The 18,709-nt window shown below is 39.6% G+C and overlaps 2 protein-coding genes across 2 annotated transcripts; one reads left to right on the top strand and one right to left on the bottom strand.

Moving 5' to 3' along the window:
• Positions 1-470: 470 nt before the first annotated feature.
• irf7 (interferon regulatory factor 7) lies at positions 471-10,129 on the bottom strand. The gene is made up of 9 exons (XM_057330182.1): positions 9,994-10,129; positions 8,864-9,023; positions 7,505-7,673; positions 7,314-7,393; positions 6,363-6,414; positions 1,784-1,903; positions 1,300-1,689; positions 1,104-1,219; positions 471-1,013 (listed from the first exon to the last, which is right to left on the bottom strand). The coding sequence occupies exons 1-9, from the start codon at positions 10,008-10,010 to the stop codon at positions 864-866; spliced, it is 1,254 nt and encodes a 417-aa protein (XP_057186165.1). The 5' UTR covers positions 10,011-10,129; the 3' UTR covers positions 471-863.
• Positions 10,130-13,145: 3,016 nt separating this feature from the next.
• Positions 13,146-14,587, top strand: LOC130552122 (achaete-scute homolog 1b-like). The gene has a single exon (XM_057330239.1). The coding sequence runs from the start codon at positions 13,257-13,259 to the stop codon at positions 13,833-13,835; it is 579 nt and encodes a 192-aa protein (XP_057186222.1). The 5' UTR covers positions 13,146-13,256; the 3' UTR covers positions 13,836-14,587.
• Positions 14,588-18,709: the final 4,122 nt, after the last annotated feature.

The raw sequence follows: 18,709 nt of genomic DNA, 5'->3' as shown, positions 1-18,709 counted from the left end.
AGAGAATTTGTCAGTACATCCAACCGGCCTCACAACCGCCAACCATGTGTAACCACACCAGCCCAGGACCTCCACATAGTGTATTTGCGTGGAACCACTTGACACTACTTTTTTATGTAAATCCAACAAATCATTTTTTTGAGTGCATGTGTTGGATATTATTGTTTCTGGTTTGTACATTGTACAAGTATATCGTCTCTCAAAAGCGGTGACGTTTTTTTGTCACATCCATAACCCATTCATTTTTCTCTCTTTTGAAATAGAAAACTTTTTCTGATGTCAGCACTTAACAGGGGTTTAGTACAGTATAAACAGATGATTCAGTATACTGGTAATAAATGCATTCTTCAAGAAATTCAAGTTTTGACTGAAAATGTCACATCCAAAACTCTGGAATTGCCCATTTTTAATTCTTTTTTTAAAAAGTTTATTCATAGCCAGTGCCAGTTTGCTCTCTTGAAGATAAAAAAGCAAATCAAATACTAATGATTGGTTTAACATTTTTTTTATTTATTTTTTGTTTATTTTAATGACACCAAAGATTCTAAACACCATGTTCTCGGACGCAACACACTACAGGAAATAAACAAGCAGCCCTTTGGGCGATATGCAAAAGATTCTTCACTAGAAGACAGAATATTAAAAGAGTAAATATTGCCAAAGATACAACGTTAATGCAAATTTGACAAATACAATCTCATTAGGATAGCAGAATTACCAGATTGTCTTTTATAAAAACAAAAAAGATTCCCAAAAAATGCCCCATGAAAATTCCTGCTGGAAGTGCTCTACTTTTAGATTATGTTAGGAGTGCAACATACATTTTTAGGTACAACCGTATCTGTTGACAGGTTTTATGGTGGTCATATGTCCATGGAAGGCAGACCCAAAGAATTGATCAGGTCATAAAGGCTGTTGTGGGAGATCTGCAGGCTGACATTATCGTTTTGAAGAGACGACGCTCCCTCGATCTGAGCTCTGGCGTGAAGTTCGCGGCATATCAGCGGCACAACCTGGGCGAGTAAAAAAGATAAAGCTAGTACACTCCAACACTACCAAAACAATTCGACGCATTTAGGGAATGTGCATTTTGTGATATTTACTTTGACCACGATAAGTTTCTTCTGCAGTGGCTTTCCGTCCGGAAGTTTCTCCCCAAAGCACAGGTAGATGGTGTAATCTGGCGACCCTCTTCTGTTCTCTCTGAATTCCCTCAGATCTGAAACAAACATTCAAGTTCAAATCACATTCATCCAATGCAAATGAGAAAACCACAGCAGCATCGTGTATATTTCATACCCCTGATATACTTTTCGAAGCTGAACAATTGCTCTCTGATGTTCTGACGCAGTTTTTGGGGTTCTGGGTTTTGGATCTCAGAGGGGTCGCTGGTGCAGACGAAGACGTTACACATGTCCTGACGGAAGCCGTAAATGCCGTACTGGTTAATTTCCAGTTGCAGACCTCTCTGAATGCTGTCAAGTAACCGTTGAGTGTAATCGATCTGTTTGTGGTCGATGAGGTTCTCGGTGGATGGGAAGCGTATGGGATGTCCTCTCACCTCGGAGGGGTTGCACTGGTAGTAAAATTGTACGAATTGTGAATTCAGGACAGTTTTAGAGACCTCGGTTTTTCTGTAGTTAATTGTGATCTCCAGGGTGCAGACAGGAGGAAGGCTGTCTTGAGACGCTAAAGAGAACAGATGTTAGCGTTACACTGTGGGTCAACGGATGGTCATGATTTTTATAGCAGCAGTGAAGAGAAAACCAGCTTGTGGGGTTACCTGTAGTGTATGGTGGTTGAACGGGAGGAGGCCTGTTATTCTGTAAGCACTGCACACCTGAGACGGGGGGCTCAAAGTAGCCATTTTGGGGGCTCGGTAAGGTCTCCCATGTTTGGGGCTCTGTGAGATGGAAAGGATTATGTTAATCTAGTCTCCTCAACTTGGAAACAAATACTGCATTATTCTGACTATTTTCTTGTAGTAAATGAGAGCGGTAGCATCTGTTCCGCCTGTATTTAAAATTTACCACTACATTGTGTTTTAGCGTTAATGGAAACAAAATGAACGTTTCCCGATACAGGGTTCCCACACTTTCATCAACACCAAATTCAAGGACTTTCAAGGACTTTTTCAAGCACATTTTGGTCAAATTTAAAACTGTGTTTTTGTGCCGTCGCCGGGCACTTTGGGAAAAGGATACCATTTTTTATGATTTCTCTCTTCACAAAGGGCCATTTCAGAAGTCTGTTAACAAAGGGTACATGCAGTCAAAGACATAAATAGACACCGCATTGAAGGCTTTGGCCTGTTGCTGTTATGGGTTCAACAATGCTGCCATATTGGAGAGGACAAGACATAAACAAAAGGGAGCTTCTTTGAATAAAAAGCACAATAACGTTTACATTTCACATTGGTTTTTTTAATGATTTACAGTCTACGTGGAGTATAAAAATGTCTTGTCTCGAGTTACTTATAATATTGATAGTCAGACTTAGAAAATTGTTCATTGTTTTGAGGAATTTAGAAAATTCACACTGGTCAATTAGTGATTTGGCTTATTTTTCATAGTAACTGTGGAGACATTCCAATGTAAGTATGGGATACTGTACAGTACAGGTGCCCGCTTATCATGACAGAATAAAAGACTGAAGCGGAGACAAGTATCACACAGAAGGGGTTTCTTTTGCGATGACAACCGACTGGCTGTACATTATCCTGATTTTAACATGGATACTTGCCTCAAGAGCAAATTATATCATGTATTGATTTTAAATATTTTATTAAACCATTTCTAACAAATGCAAACCTATTGCAGGGAAAACATATTTACTTTTGGTTTTTAGGCAAGAAAAAAGTTAAAAAAAGACAAACATTCAAAATCTCATATATGTTATTATTATTGTACTTGTCAGAATGACAAGTACCTGGATGATTGTGCATTATTATTTTGATAATAAACAGATGAGAATGCCCTCAAGGAGCTTAATTCAAAGGGTTCTGCCCTTCAAAGGTAGTACAACATAGGTGAGTTCACTTCTGTTTGGAATTCGCCTTTCGTTTGAATATTTTTTTTTTCAATTGATTTATTTAGCATTCAATGTGACAAGTAATCAACGGTGACCTGAGGGCGCTATGTACGCTCAATGTCATCTGTCAATCTGCGTAAATAGTGCTCTGGAAAGTTTCAAGACATTATATAAAATAAATTGTAAATAAAAATATATGATATTACTGTATGATGATTATTATTACTGGTATATTCAAAATTAGGCACAACGCAGTTTCTAAAAGATACAGATCTCTGACGCGTGCAGGAATACACCAGCATTCAAACATTTCGTTCCATCACTGCTGATATGGTGAACTTGATAAAAAAATGACTGAGCGACTTAAAACACAGCAAGCTCAAATAGTCAAACCTCCGCCCAAACACACAGCAAAAGTTCATTAGTGCAACAGATAACACTGCTGGGAGCATGTTTTTGTTTTCGCTAAACCAATGCTATCTAGCTAGCATTTCAGTGTTTCTTAACATCCTAAAAACAATTCAAACTCTTAAGGCACATTCACTGACAAGAATAATGATAACTATTGAAATTATTCTTGAAATGAACATAGTTGAAAATAAACTTATTTAGCAGTGGTTTAATACAACATATGTTTGACTGTATACGATGATCTTAACCATTTTGCTTGATGCATAACTTGCTGGTGTACTCCACATCTTAACTTTGATAAAGCATATTTTTATTATAGCTCAAGCATCGTTGAATTTGCACTTCTCTGGCATTGAGCGAGTTAAATAACTCCACGCCTCTGACTGTTTTATGCAGGACTGCACATGATCACGATCCATCAGCTCACAGCCTTTTTTTTTTTTTTTTTCCGCTTTCCCCCAGATCAGCAGCGTTGTTTTGTTCTGGCTTCGGCAACACTAACCAATATTTGTAACAGCGCGATGCAACTAACAAAATCTAGTTTGTTTAATTTAAGCACTTTCAAGTACCTATGTCTGTTTTCAAATACTTTCCAGTCCTTGAATTCATGTCAGAAATTCAAATACTTTCAAGCACTTTCAAGAAGAGCGGGAACCCTGCCGATAACGATGGATCTTAGCACTTAAGAGCGATTTCTACAAGCGATTTTGCGCATGTTCTTCATCGTTTCATGTGCGTTTCCCAACAATGAACTTAACGCGATCGCACGCAGCAGTGCTTTAAGTGCTACTTGCTCGAGGGCGCGTAGTCCTAGGGGACTTAGGGGGAGTCCTGGGGAGGACAGTCCTTGACCCTGGGGGTCTCCCCGGGGCCGGCTGGAAGGCCGGCTGGACAGGGCTTGACGCCGGCTGGAAGGCCGGCTGGGTAGGGCTTGACGCCGGCTGGAAGGCCGGCTGGACAGGGCTTGACGCCGGCTGGAAGGCCGGCTGGGCAGGGCTTGACGCCGGCTGGAAGGCCGGCTGGGCAGGGCTTGACGCCGGCTGGAAGGCCGGCTGGGCAGGGCTGGACGCCGGCTGGAAGGCCGGCTGGGCAGGGCTGGACGCCGGCTGGAAGGCCGGCTGGGCAGGGCTGGACGCCGGCTGGAAGGCCGGCTGGACATGGCTGGACGCCGGCTGGATCACCGGGCTGGACGCCGGCTGGATCACCGGGCTGGACGTCGGCTGGATCACCGGGCTGGACGTCGGCTGGATCACCGGGCTGGACGTCGGCTGCACCGGACTGGACGCCGGCTGCACCGGACTGGACGCCGGCTGCACCGGCGTGGACGCTCCTCCGCTGCGCCTCTCCCTCCTTCTCCGCACCACCGGATCCATAGCAGACCTTGGCGAATCCGTGGGGACCAGAGTTAGTTCCGCAGCGGAGGAATCAGCCGACGTCATCCCCGGATCCCCTCCCTCCCGGCGCCACCAGAGTGAACGAGGACCGTGGAGCTCAAGCCGGAGGGTACCGAGTCCCCCCAGGCAGCGGCAGTCAGGTCGAGGCCCTCCGGCGTGATCGACCGCGAGGTGGAAGTCCCACGTGGAACCCCACCCCCGGGATCGTCCCGGTTGGCCACGAACCTGACCATTGCCGCAAATCCTAGGGGACCCAGCAGCCTCTTCTCAGACGGGGTGAGGCGATGAGTGAGGCAGCAGTTGAAGATTGTCTTCAACTCTGCCTCGTTGAACTCAGCCATCTCAGCCACCGCCGAGAATGCCCTGGCGAACTCCCGATTCCCGTAGTTCCCCTGGCGGAAACCTAGCAGCAAGCGGGCTTGAGCGGACCGTGAGGACGACGCCGTGCCGTCCATCTTGCTGCCCGCTGGGTTCTGATTGCGGTCGGTCATTCTGTCACGATCATGGTGAAAGAACCCAAATGCAGGCAGGCGGTGAAGGGGTTAACACAAAACTTTATTAAATCAAAACAAAACACCCACGAGGGGGTAACAAAGACAGGACTAAAAATGAAACGGAAACTATGAACTAAGGCACAAAAAGGAGGAATACAAAACAAAACACTTCCCACGAGGGGGCAAAAGACTAACAAAATAAACTCGACACAACGTCTTAAAAACACGGAGGGGAAAAATAAGGCAGGACACCAAACCCACAGATGACAAACAGGCAAGGAAGAGGATCTCGGACAAGAGCACAACCACGGTACAGGAACACACAGTACAGGCACCAAACACATACAATGACCGACACAGGACAATGAAACATGAGGGTATTATATAGGGAAGACAGACAAAGGATAACGACACGGGGCAGGTGTGGGTAATTAAACACTCAGGGAAAGATAACGAGGAAACGAGATGGCGGGAACAGAGACGAGACACTGGAGAGAACGTATATTATTGTCAAAAGGACAACAATATGTTTCTCTCCACACATAACCAAAGACTGTGCCATGACTCTGCTACAGGACCAAGAAAAACCTGACTAAATGAAGCAGAGCCATGACAAACAGACCGTAATATTAAGATCACTTCTACGATTGTTTTTACGATCAATTTAGGCTTACGATGCTTTTGGGAAATGCAGCCCAGATCCGTAAGATTAACATAATGTACTGGCATATTTTTTTACAATAAATATAGGCCCGGTTTTACAGACAAGGCTTAAGGCTAGTCTCAGACTAAAAGGAATCATAACTGAATATAACTTGCCCAGAAATATCTTAAAATATATCAGTGCCATTGTTTTGTCTCATGATGCACGCTAGTAATGTATTCTTCTAAGGCATTTCTATAAAAGCGACATACATATCTTAATTCAACTAAGGCACAGTCCTGGCTTAAGATAAGCCGTGTCTGTGAAACCGGGCCACATTTGAGTAGAAGTGTTGCCTTAGCAAATGTCACTATTGAGTAAATGTTTTACCTGCATGTTGTTGATTTATATCCATAGTGTCCAACATGTTGGGCAAGTCCTGCTGTATGAGACGAACAACAATAAGATGTTATAAAGCTTATAACTGAATTAGTACTGTATATACATTAAATGCATTTTTGTTTATATAAAATTAGGCTTAACATTCGGCAAAGATTCCTGTTTATTGTGTTTGTATTAGTGCTGTCACAATATCAGATTTTGACTACACAAGTATCATGACCAAATGATTTCACAATAACAATATTGTCACAATATTTATTGACATTTCTTTTTTTACAATTTCTTTTATTATTTTCTTTTACTCATTTGAACAATGAATCACAATCAAAATACGAGTGTATTGGCTCCTAATGCAAAATGAATGCAAATGGGTGTTGAATTATTATTACGATATTATCAAATTTGTAGTCTTGACGCACACTGTAAAAAAATATTGCAAAAAACGAAATTTTCTGTTCATGTAAAATTACATGTTTTCACCACGGTTGTCTTCTAAGTTTGCAGTCTTTTTCTGTAATTTGACGAGTTTTTTTTACTGTTTTTCAAAAATACGTGGAAAACTGTAAAATTACAGTTTCTACATGTGAAAATTTTGTAATAAAAATAACAGTATAAGTCTGTAAAAATACAAGTTTTTTAATGTTGCACACTGTAAAAAAAACTGTAATATTATGGCAGCTGGGGTGCCAGGAAAACACTGTAAAACAATTTTTTAATTAAATTTCAGGTTTTCATATTATTTTACAAACAACTTGAAAATTAGCTGTTTATTTTTAAAAATATGTAAAAGTTTTGTAAAACAAAACCGTAAAATATCATTTTATTATTTTTTACATTGCAATATCAATAATCATAGTTTTAATATCACAGTTTTCGCCAATACTGGTATATTATGATACTCCTAGTAGGTCAACAGTAAATCATACATTTGGAAATTACCTCCATGTTCTGAGACACTTGATCAGCGTAGATCTGAGGAACAAATATATCGTTTTGAATCGGCTCTGCATTCTGGGTTCCTTGAAATAAACACATCGATTTGATGTTCACACATGCTGCTCATTCATTTCAAGTGTAAGTATGCAAGCTTACACAAAAATACATTTTGGTAGTGAATAAGTTTAACTTACCTTGTGGATGGATGATGCAATAGACTTTGTGGGGGTCATCCTGGTCTTTGGAGTTGTCTGCTATTTTCTGAAACATTTTCTGGCCTTCGAGCGCACAACGGAAATTTGTCTTCCATTTTGCTTTGTTATTAGGGTTCACTTGGATTTTTCCGCTAACTATAGCCCATTCCTGTAACAGACCGACAGACGCTGATAACACAACCATATATAATCAGCTATGTAAAATGTTGACAGTACTATTTAGTCATAACTTCTTAAAGTACACTTTTCACAAGAACAGATTCCATGGACAAAGCAAAAGTTAAAGCAACACAATCTATGGCAAAATAAAAAAAATGTTTAAAATTTTGTTTTATTTGTATGAATTCATCTGATCTCATCCGCATGTTTTCGTACAATCTGCTTTCACCACATTGACCATTTTGTTTAGGGGTGGATCTTCATGCTTGCTTTTTTTAAGAATCGTAGGTTTTTGTATGATTTACACTGTGTAGATTTATACGAAATCGCCACGTCATAAATTTTGAGGTTAAATTTTCCCGTGAGATCGGTTCATTGATTCATTGAAGTAAAAGTGTGGATTTTCCCATTTAAATTTCCATACAAATACCATGGTTACTATAGGAACTATAGTTACTATACTGATATAATAGTAAATTTGTGATAACAGTGGTTTTACTACAAATAAAACAAACAAATACTAGGCCTATAGTTAAAGACAAAGTATGTACTTTTTTGCCAATAGAGGTTGCAAACATTAATAAAGGTGTAGCTTGATGACACTGTGAAGAAGCGTGTAAGGATGAGTTTTTGTTTATAGTTTTTTCAAACTTGAGTTTTTTTGCTGCAGATGAAAATTAGTCTGAGACCTGCAAATCATGTTCATGAAGGACATGCATTTTATAACTAACATTATAATGTAGATGGAGATGATGTATGTGTAGAATACACACACTCCGTGTGTACTGTGTACTGCCATAAAAAACTATGTTTTTGAATTTTACACATATGGCTTGATGTGGTGCAGTACTGCATGTCAGGTGTGCGACCCCCTTAAAGGAGAACTAATGAGCTGAAACAGCACACGTTATAGCAAGTACGCAAATTAAAAAAATATCACAGAGTTGTATATTTTGTTCATTAGCGTACTTGCTATAACGTGTGCTAGCGGTTTTTAGATATTTTAATACAAAATCTTACATATTGTGCCTTTAATCGATAGTAAATTTTCTATAAGGCCAGTGTTTGACGTACAGCCCAGCGTTTTTTAACTGTGCGGACGCTGTGTTAAGTGTCACCAAAATACAGACTCCATCAATGCAGAAGTGTAACGTCGCCAATGCGACTGACAGAAGCTACCTTGAATATTTTCACATCCTCGTCTTCGAGGTTTCTGCGTGCGTTGTGTTTCCAGGGGATCCTGAATGTGTCACAGGTGATCATGTGTAACCCCTCATACTGTCTGCTTTCCACCTGCTTTATAAGCCACGGGCCAAATTGAGGTTTAGCAACCGCGCTGCTGTAAAAAACAGAAGATCAACATCAGATCTCATGATGTGTCACACTTTATTGGTATACCTTCCAAACATGTAAGAATAAAAGCGTTTTTGTAAGCTTCTAGGTTAACAGTATACTAGGCCTATATTTTGTATGTGTAACAATATGTGTGTTGTTAAAGTCCTAAGACTGTTACTAGGAACTTGTATTATGAAAAATACGGGAAAACCCGGAAGTCGTTATTGAAATAAAGGGCATGGAGTATGTTGTGAACTCGCCGTCTGTTCTTGCATATTTCCAGATATAACATATTGAAACAGTACGGATGTGTCCTGCATATGTTCATTGTATTCTGTACTAAGTATGTGGAATAAATACATACTGTGCAATCAATATATAAATAAATAAGCTATAAACACGAATATGAATGCAAACACAGTTTTTCCACAATTTGGGACAATTTCTAACAATTTCTTTCTACTAAATTTTGCAAAGTTGACTAATTAACTTACTTAAAATAATAAGTAAACCTAATAAATCAGATGCATTTCATTATTTTATTAATTTCACACAGTGAGCTGCTCATGCACCTCCACTAGTGACACGAACGCGTTTATGACGCTCAGCCGTCATAAGTCCAAGTCACCGGTATTTACAGCGATTTATGCGATACAAGCATAGCAGCTTTACAGGAAGACCATTAATAATTGAAAGGAAAGCGTCGTTTATAGCTTCGGTTACAACTCGTATGTTATGACAACAGTGCGTTTACACAGGAAGCGTTCTTACATCGCGTCCGCGTTCATTTTAATTGTGAGCTCTTGTATTGCCGGAATCTCATCCGAGTCAGACGCTTATAGCGCAATACGCCATGAGCGTCACGTGTCAAGTTCTAACGCGCGTCGAGACACCTACGCGTTCCGCTTCTTAACGCAAAACCGCGTACTGTGATTACGCACCGTTCGTATTTAAAAGCATCAATGCAGTCTTACCTCCACGTTGCCGACATGTGTATAGGTGCTTATCAGAGTTCCACTCAAATTTGTTTGACGTGGGTTGGTCTTTGCCTTGTTGTTTTATACTCACGAGCTGTCACGCGGGACATCCCCAAGCTCGAGGAGGAGTCTGTCTCTTATCAATGAAAGTGCGAGAAAAAAGTGACGTTGTTATTTCCGGAGTGGGAAAAGATTTGCTGATGAAAGTTTCTGATGAGACTTTTAAAAACACATCTGCCGGCCGGTTACACCAGTTTTTCAGATCGACCCTATTGTTTCATTTCAGTTAAAATGAAACTACACATGAAACCCTACTCGTGCAGAAGAGTTGCAATTAGCCAAAAGCTCCTTTAACATGCCCACGCATCTGCTTATTATTAGAGCTTATTATTTTGTTGTATTTGACATTTATACATCTTTAATTTTGCTTTTAATATTTAAGTACTTCGTGGACCCACGAAATTGGAGGCTTGTTCTATAGTGTGAACATTTAATGCAAATCGAGCATGAAACACTGAATGGCCCATTTATGACATTTAAACTAGCAAGGACTCAAGTTGTGATTGTAAGCCTTAACAAACAATCAATCCATAAAAAATGTTACGTTACAGGTACAAAGTGCACAGGTAAAGGTCACAGGCTTTTCTTTGTTGACATCTTGCCTAATGGTAAAGTCGCATAGTATATGTACCTACAATGGTGTGTAACTCTATTAACACCCAGTTATTAAAATGACGAAACCCATTTCCAAGCCATGAGGTCATTGTACTTTGCATGTAAATATGGGTTGGGCCTTGTTTCAAAAAACCTTTATGTGTAATGTTATTGTATCGTAATATTACACTGATTTTCAAATATCATATCTGGACCAATACTGCGCAATACAGAGTTTCAGTTTTACCTAATGATTAAGTTGTAAATAAAAAAGTAAAGTTCTGACCAGGAAAAAAATACTATAGATGGTCAATTGTGGTCATGAGAGACCACACCACTTACATGATGATTTCAATAATATTTTAATACTATTAAGTTGTCATTACAGCAATACAAAATATTTGTCATATTTGTTTCTCACGCCTTTCTGTACTAGAGGAACTGATATCATAAAATGAAATATTGCACATTCACAGCAATTTCACTTGAACCTCAATGTGTGTGTGTGTGTGTGTGTGTGTGTGCGTGCGTGCGTGCGTGCGTGTGTGTGTGTATTTATCAGTGGAATAAGGAAATGAATCTGTCTGTAATGGGTGCACTTCTTCATACAGACTCTTTGGAAGAGCTTTCATCCCGCGTGATGATGTTGAACCAATTTAGCTGCTCCTCACTCGAGTCAACCAAATGTGTTTTCATATCCCTTTTCTGACTATTTCATGAAAAACAGAGAGAAAGTTTGGGTAGTTGTGGCTGCAGAGAAATAAAAACCTATATGTTCCACCTTTGAGCCCTTGTGGAATAAGAGAAGTGGATACACACAATTTCTGTGCTCAGCACTTCTGAACATCTCTTTCCTCTCAGTTTTATACAAAATGTTTATATTGACACTTCAATTTAGCGGCGTCAGGTTCTGAAGATTGTTCAGGGCATAAACCTTCACTAAACATACTATAGCCAATTCTAGTACAATGGATAGTTTTAACTTGTCCTTTACTGCCCTCTTGCGACAATAGACATTAAAGACCAATAAAATGAAACGCTTCAAAGGGGAATTTGGCGTTTTAAAACATGAAAAATAAGATTGAACTATATGAAAGCTTTACTACTGTATAGTTAAAGTAATACGTGCATTATAGGCCTTATTCAAGTGATCATATAGGCTACCCATCCCCTGCTTTATCTAATTTGAAATGATTATGTTTACAAAACGTGTAGTATTAAATTGTACTGAGCTTCTGTAAAAACATTTAAATATGGAATTAAGGCAACAATTGCCTCAGTAGGACACTTTTAAACAGTTGTCAATGTCAGCACTGTAAAAGAAAACTGTAAAAGTAGCCCTACCGGCAAAAAATTACCAGTACATTTTCCTTTATTTTACGGACACAATAAAATGTAATTTAATGCAGTGCAAAATGTAAAATACAGTAAAAATGAATACAGAAAAATATTTTTCTTAGAGTGAGCGTATATAATGTATAATCGTGTTTTAACATTATTATTGGATTAATGACCAGGAAAACATATAAACGCACAAATAATATAAATAAACAAATATAAATAATACATTTTTGTCAGGTTGAGATGCCACTATGGACCACCAGAGGGAACTAGATTGCCGCGGCCACGACCGATGCACGTGTTACCACTTGTGCCAAAACTACTGTGTGGTTGAAATTATGACTGTAGGGCAAGCAAGCAAAAATCCACAGCATTTGGAACCCGTGGGGTCTTTTTGAGGGACCTTGTAGTGATTGTGACTGTAGTTCTCAGGCGTCATTCCAGAATAATTTGAATATCATACCATTAGATTTCACTTAGATATGTGCTTACTTCATCACCTTTGCATTATATATATATATATATCTATATATATATATATGCATAATATTTACATGGTACTTCAAGGTGCTTCGAAGAAAGAATAAACAAATAAAAATGAAAATATTTATAAGCAATTTCAATACATAAATAAAAAAACTGGACTTTTGTACCCTTAAGCATAAATGCGGATGAATGCACGTAACACGCTTTGCAGTATAAATATCAGATATTTGTATTTGAAAACATAGTGTTAACATGGTATGCTTTGGTCTTTTTTGTCAGAGGACGTACATTGGATTTAGCAGAGCAAGAAGCGAAGGGTGTGGAAAAGATAAATAGAATCTAAACGGAACCCTTGCAAAGATTCATTCAAAGGCATCCAAGCCTTTTATTCCGCACATTTTTTGTGCAGGTTTAAAAGCGTAAGAAACCACCAATAGGCTTTCAGTCTGGAGACATTGGGATGCAAATGAGCGCACAAGCGCGTGTTGGCGCGGTGAAAGCGTCCGATTGTTTATTGAGCTCGCGTAGCCACGCGCCCGGCTCGCGGAGCATCACCCCGCGAGGGCGGAGTATCGCGCAAGAAGCGTGCGTCTTCAAAGGGGGTGGGGTGTCGTACGCGTGTTGAAAAAGCCGAGGGCTGCCAAAGTTTTTATCAGACCGACCACCGATACGAACAAGACTCGGACCACGCGAAGGGCACGAGAGCGTTGTCAGTTTACTCGTTGCGTGACAGTGGATTTGTGCAAGTTGCGCACCTTTCCGAAAGGTTTACCAAGTAGATGGATACCGCAACGCAGCTGACGCAAGGTGCGTGCACCTTCGGAGACGCGGACCGGTGCGCGTCCATCACCCTGCAAGAGTGCGCGTTCGCGAGCGCAGACGCGAGTCAAACCAAGCTGAAGGTGCTGAAAAGACAGCGCTCCAGCTCGCCGGAGCTTTTGCGCTGCAAACGGAGACTCACGTTCAACGGGCTGGGATACACCATCCCGCAACAGCAGCCCGTGGCGGTTGCGCGACGCAACGAGCGCGAGAGAAACCGCGTCAAACAGGTCAACATGGGCTTCCAGACGTTGCGCCAGCACGTCCCCAACGGCGCGGCCAATAAGAAGATGAGCAAAGTGGAGACGCTCAGGTCGGCGGTGGAGTACATCCGTGCGTTACAGCAGCTGCTGGACGAACACGACGCGATCTCGGCCGCGTTTCAGTGCGGCGTTCCGTCGCCGACGCTCTCCAAAGCGTACTCCGCTGAGCCAGAATCACCTCACTCGTCTTACTCCTCGGATGATGGGAGTTACGAGCACCTGAGCTCTGAAGATCAAGAGCTACTGAACTTCACCACTTGGTTTGATCGGTACTGATCTGAGATCAGAGAACCCAACTTTCCAAGGGACCGTTAGGTGCTTGATTAAGAGCTTGGACTCTCCTTTACAAACTATACAAATGCTGCTTTGTTGACTCGGTGGGCAGCCGTTTTGGGTGCTTTGGCTTAGTGCTTAAAGATCTGGACTGGTTGTAGGTTCGAACCCCAGGGGGCTTGATGAGAGTTCCGACCTTGAATGAAAGTGTCTGCCAAATGAACACATGTAGATCAGAGTCCTGTCCTGGATCGAGCCAGTTCAAGGATTTTACTGTCCTAACCGCTGGATGGACTCAATTTCATAAGTGCAATTTCGGGCATTGCGTGGCCGTTGCTTGATGTCCCTTACATGAAACAAACTTCCCCGTGAATGTCAAGCTAAACGGAATATCGTTTTTTTACCTGCAACCAACCGTCTGCTCTGCCTGAAGACCGAAGTTGAAATGCGTATTATAACGTTTTGTACTATGAAAGATGAAGATATATTTTTGTAAACCGAGCGCAAAAAGTCTGCCTCTTTGTGACAATGAACGCAGTTTGTTTATTGCAACAGTGTCCGTTTAGAAAAAGTTGTAACGCTGGAGAACGTCTGATCTGTCGATCTGTAGGCCTATTTATCAAAATTATATTGTTTAGATGTAGTTCTTCCTGTGAAACTACAGATGCACTTGTTTGTTTTTAGTCGTGTATATAAATGATTTTAACAAATATATTTCGAGGAAAAAAATGTCTTTTATAAATAAATTTGCTCTATTTATACACACACGAGTGTTTCTGCGTGCTTTTAAAGAGAACTTGTTTTTCAGTGCTGAGTCCAGACTAGTCTTAAGACATTCCCTGCTTGACAGGTGATAAAACAATCGTTGCTTTATTATCATCACAAACTCTCTTTACAAAGAACTTCGAAACACGTGGGCCACCTTCTATTAAAGCAATAGAAGCACAGGGTCAATTTGTGATGACAAAGATGGGTCAAAATTCGTATTATCCACTGGCGATCAGTCTAAATGAAGCCGTTTTTATTGTCGCCGTGTAACCCCTACTGTGTTTTTCAGGCCTGTCAAAACGCAATCAAAGAGGCCATCTCCCTATTGTGCCACCTTTTGTTGGGGCTTTTATGGGACGCATTATGAGTCCGCCTATTGATAATAATTAAAATAATGACTTCAATTTCACCTGCAGGCTTTTGCATTTCAAATGGAGACAATAAAGACACCGGGACCCCTTTAATGATCATTTAGCAGAGGGGGTATAAAGTGGAGCTTTGCACCGAAGCCCACGCATAAAAACTTTAGGATTAGTTTTATGCAAGCGCTCGTAAAAGACCAGATAAAGATAAAGCTGTTTGCGCAAGGTTAAGGTGGTCCCCTTTGAAAGGATAGTTTTCGATGCCCCCTATCCACCTCAAAACCCTCTCGGGCACCACAAAGAGCTTTTTAAGCAGTTGTGAGCCACGTGCCTGTGTTTGTGATGGGCAGCTGCTCCACCCCATCGGCTCGCTGATGAACTCTCTCGGCTGGAGTTTCTGAAAATGAGCGGGTGATTTATGACGCCAATTATTCATCTCTTTATGGATTCTGCGATATCTTTTAGAGCCCTGAAAGAGAAAAATATACTCCTCATAAATCACCTACTGGTGGGCTATTGTCGAACGTCTGGAATATAGTTTGTCTTCATTGACCTTCTCGGGGCCCGAAATAATGTCACGGTGGTTAGCGCTGGGCTACTTCAATTTATAAGATAATAGATGTTGTGAGGAGCGTGACTTGTTCGATATCTTAAGTGCTAGATATTGTAGACGTGGGGAACTTAGATTAACATGACCCCCTAAGACTGAAAAATCACAGATGAGGCATCTGCATTATTATATGTGGACATCAATGAGATGAAATGGAGAGGAAATGGAAACTTTCGCTTAAGTCTCCTCTGCGCCTCAGAAAAAGAGGCAGGAATCTTACAAATGTCTCCATTAGAGTTTTAGAAGAGATCTCAACGTCTCAAACTGAGCTAGTCTGCATTAAAAAGCCAATATTATTGATGATCTCAGTATGAACTCAATAATTTCTCATCAAATTCACTCAAATCCAGATTATTTTCCCTCTACAATCTACATTCATTTTACACCTCCATACTCTTCAAGGATTTTAACAGTCTCATTTGTTTCTATTTTTATTTCTCCTATAAGACAGGAGCCTTACTCGAAGTTAACTTCCGGTCTGTGTTCGTTGATCAGTCTGGCTAGTGCTAATAATATAACTATATTTAATTTAATTTATATTAACTTAAATTAATATTTTATTGTATAATAATTGTATTAAATTGGTTGAAATTTATTCTATTTTATTTATATTAAATACATTTTTTTATGGATCTTGTAACTTTGTCGCATTTAGGTCCAGCCAAGTAACGGTTCTTCTACTGGTAAACCAAAATAATACTTTTAACTTGCTAGCTAATTTAATTTACTTGTTATTTCCTTTGTTTGTTTTCAGAAATAATCTACAGTGACTCAATTCCAGAGGTGGACGAAGTACACAACTTCCTTACTTGAGTGAAAGTACAGATACTACTGGTCAAATATTACTCCACTACAAGTAAAAGTTGTAAAGACAGATTCTTACTTAAGTAAAAGTACAGAAGTACGTGCTTTTAAAAGTACTCAAGTATTAAAAGTAAATTTCCTTTATGTCAGTTGTGCATTGTTTTATTGTCGTATACCTTGTGCCTCTGAAGCAACCAACTGAATACACTAAGTAACTCACAGTATCAGTGGTATTAAAGGAGTAGTTCACTTCAAAATTTGCCCCCATTGACTTTCCATAGTCATTTTTATTCCTACTATGGAAAGTCAATGGGGGCAAATTTCGCAGTGAGCAACTCCTTTAAGAGCTTTATATGTTTAGCACATATATGTTTAATTTAGATATAATCCTGTATGATCATTTAGCCTAATTATCCTCATTAGCCCCCTAGGCCCATATGTATTTATGAGCAGTGTTCTTTTATTTTGTATATTCCCTTTACCAGTTTTAGCAGCAATTTACAAGTAAGTAGTAAGGTTCTTGTAAATAGTAAAGTGTAGAAGCCATGTGTTTGTTGGACTTATTACCATAATTTAACTACAAACATAAACTATAGCTAGTATAATGAAACTATGTTCATTATATGTTTAGTTGCTGTGGTTTTACTAAAGATTATTAATTGGAGTATGGTTCCTATATATAGAAAATTGTAAATATGTGGATACTGTGGTTTTACCGTAAATACCATCCCTGCTGAAAAAAAACAATGCAATTTTGAATTAGAATGAGATTTTTAAATTAAATTCCTCTTTGTAGTGTGTTTTGGGTTTTATTCCAATAGGATTTACCATCCCACCAATAGAATCCATCACATACAAGTAGACAACAAGTATCCATAGTACAATTCCCATTATAACCATTACATCCATTACATTTTATGTTGTATTTTGGGCAGGGTTCTATTGTTTTTATTTCAACAGGAATACTTCAACTATAGTTACTTCAGTAAAAACATCATTCATTTTCCAAATCGCTTTAAATGATATAGCAGCAAATCAGAAGTTAACAAGCAAGCGAAGCTCAAGGTGTATGTGATGCTTATTTACCGTTTAGCAGTTATGCCGATCATTTTCATGACAATGTTTCTACGCTCTTTGACTGATCGTAACCCACAGATGATTTCACCACACTTTAACATGTGCCTTTTTCTGTCTTTTATTGTTCTATTTGCCTTTTTAGAGCGCTATCAACGGTGTAGCAGCGCCTACGTTTACATTAGTTTAGCGGGGAAGATCCCAGAGTTGCCAGATTTGCGTTAAAAATCTGCCAAATGGCCATTCAAAGCTTGCCGGAAAAGCGCGAGCATAGAAAAACTGAAATACTTGGCAACAGTACAAGGTCCTGGCAGATCGCAAGCCAGATAAATTGCGCACACAGGAAACCCCGCTGCATAGAAACCATTTTCTACTTTTGGACCTTTTTATAAATGTAGTGGAGTAAAAAGTATGATATTTGTCTTTCAAATGTAGTGAAGTTAAAGTACAAGTACTCAAGTAAAGTACAGATACTCAAAAAGTGTACTTCAGTACAGTACTCAGGCAAGTTTACTTCGTTACTGTCCACCACTGCTCAATTCTTTGTGAAAGTGTACTGGAAGCTATGTTTGGGCAGTAACGTCTGTTTATGTTGTTGCTTTGAATCCGTCTGTAAGCAATTTTAGGAGAAACACCTGAGACTTCACAACTGAGTAGCCTACTCCGTCAAAACAAAACAAAAAAATGATGCACTTCATGTCATCGGTCACTGAAGTAATCTAAAAGTGAACATTTCTCTCAGAAATGATCCTTAACTTTATGAAGTGAATTAAGCAATAATTAAACTTATCATTTTTCACATTAATAAATTGATTGATTTTTAATGTTTTTTTTAAAGTAATATTGAAAAAATCAATAAAACATTATTAAAATGCATACATTTTACAATAGTAAATAGCTGTGCATTATTAGTACGTTGATTTAAGGACCAATCAAGGAGTGATGCTTTGAGCCACACCCAAAACCACCTGAGGGGTGGAGCCCAAAAAGCTAGGATACAAAAAACATGCAGAGGATACAAAAATATATACGTTTTAAGGTGCACAATTCAGTTCAGAACAACAAATTTAAACATCGGCCATAAAAGCAGATTGTCCCACCCACACTTTTGTTTTGACCATTTGTTAATATTACGCAACAGTTGGGATGTAAACAAGCTGATGTTAATGTTTATTAAGCACTTTTTGAGAACACTTGCCTACGACCGGATGCATATTAGGATGCATCATTTTGACATAACTTATAAAGCTGCACACAGA

The sequence above is a fragment of the Triplophysa rosa genome, linkage group LG3 (genome assembly GCF_024868665.1).
Source record: "Triplophysa rosa linkage group LG3, Trosa_1v2, whole genome shotgun sequence".
NCBI lineage: Eukaryota > Metazoa > Chordata > Actinopteri > Cypriniformes > Nemacheilidae > Triplophysa > Triplophysa rosa.
This window is presented reverse-complemented; position numbering and strand designations above follow the sequence as displayed.

Excerpts from the sequence above, each read along its gene's own strand:
- LOC130552122 (XM_057330239.1), top strand. The coding sequence starts at position 13,257 with ATGGATACCGCAACGCAGCTGACGCAAGGTGCGTGCACCTTCGGAGAC.
- irf7 (XM_057330182.1), bottom strand. Across the intron at positions 7,674-8,863 it reads AGGATGTGAAAATATTCAAG|GAATGGGCTATAGTTAGCGG; the intron begins GTAGCTTCTGTC and ends GGTCTGTTACAG. Across the intron at positions 1,690-1,783 it reads TCAACCACCATACACTACAG|CGTCTCAAGACAGCCTTCCT; the intron begins GTAACCCCACAA and ends TGTTCTCTTTAG.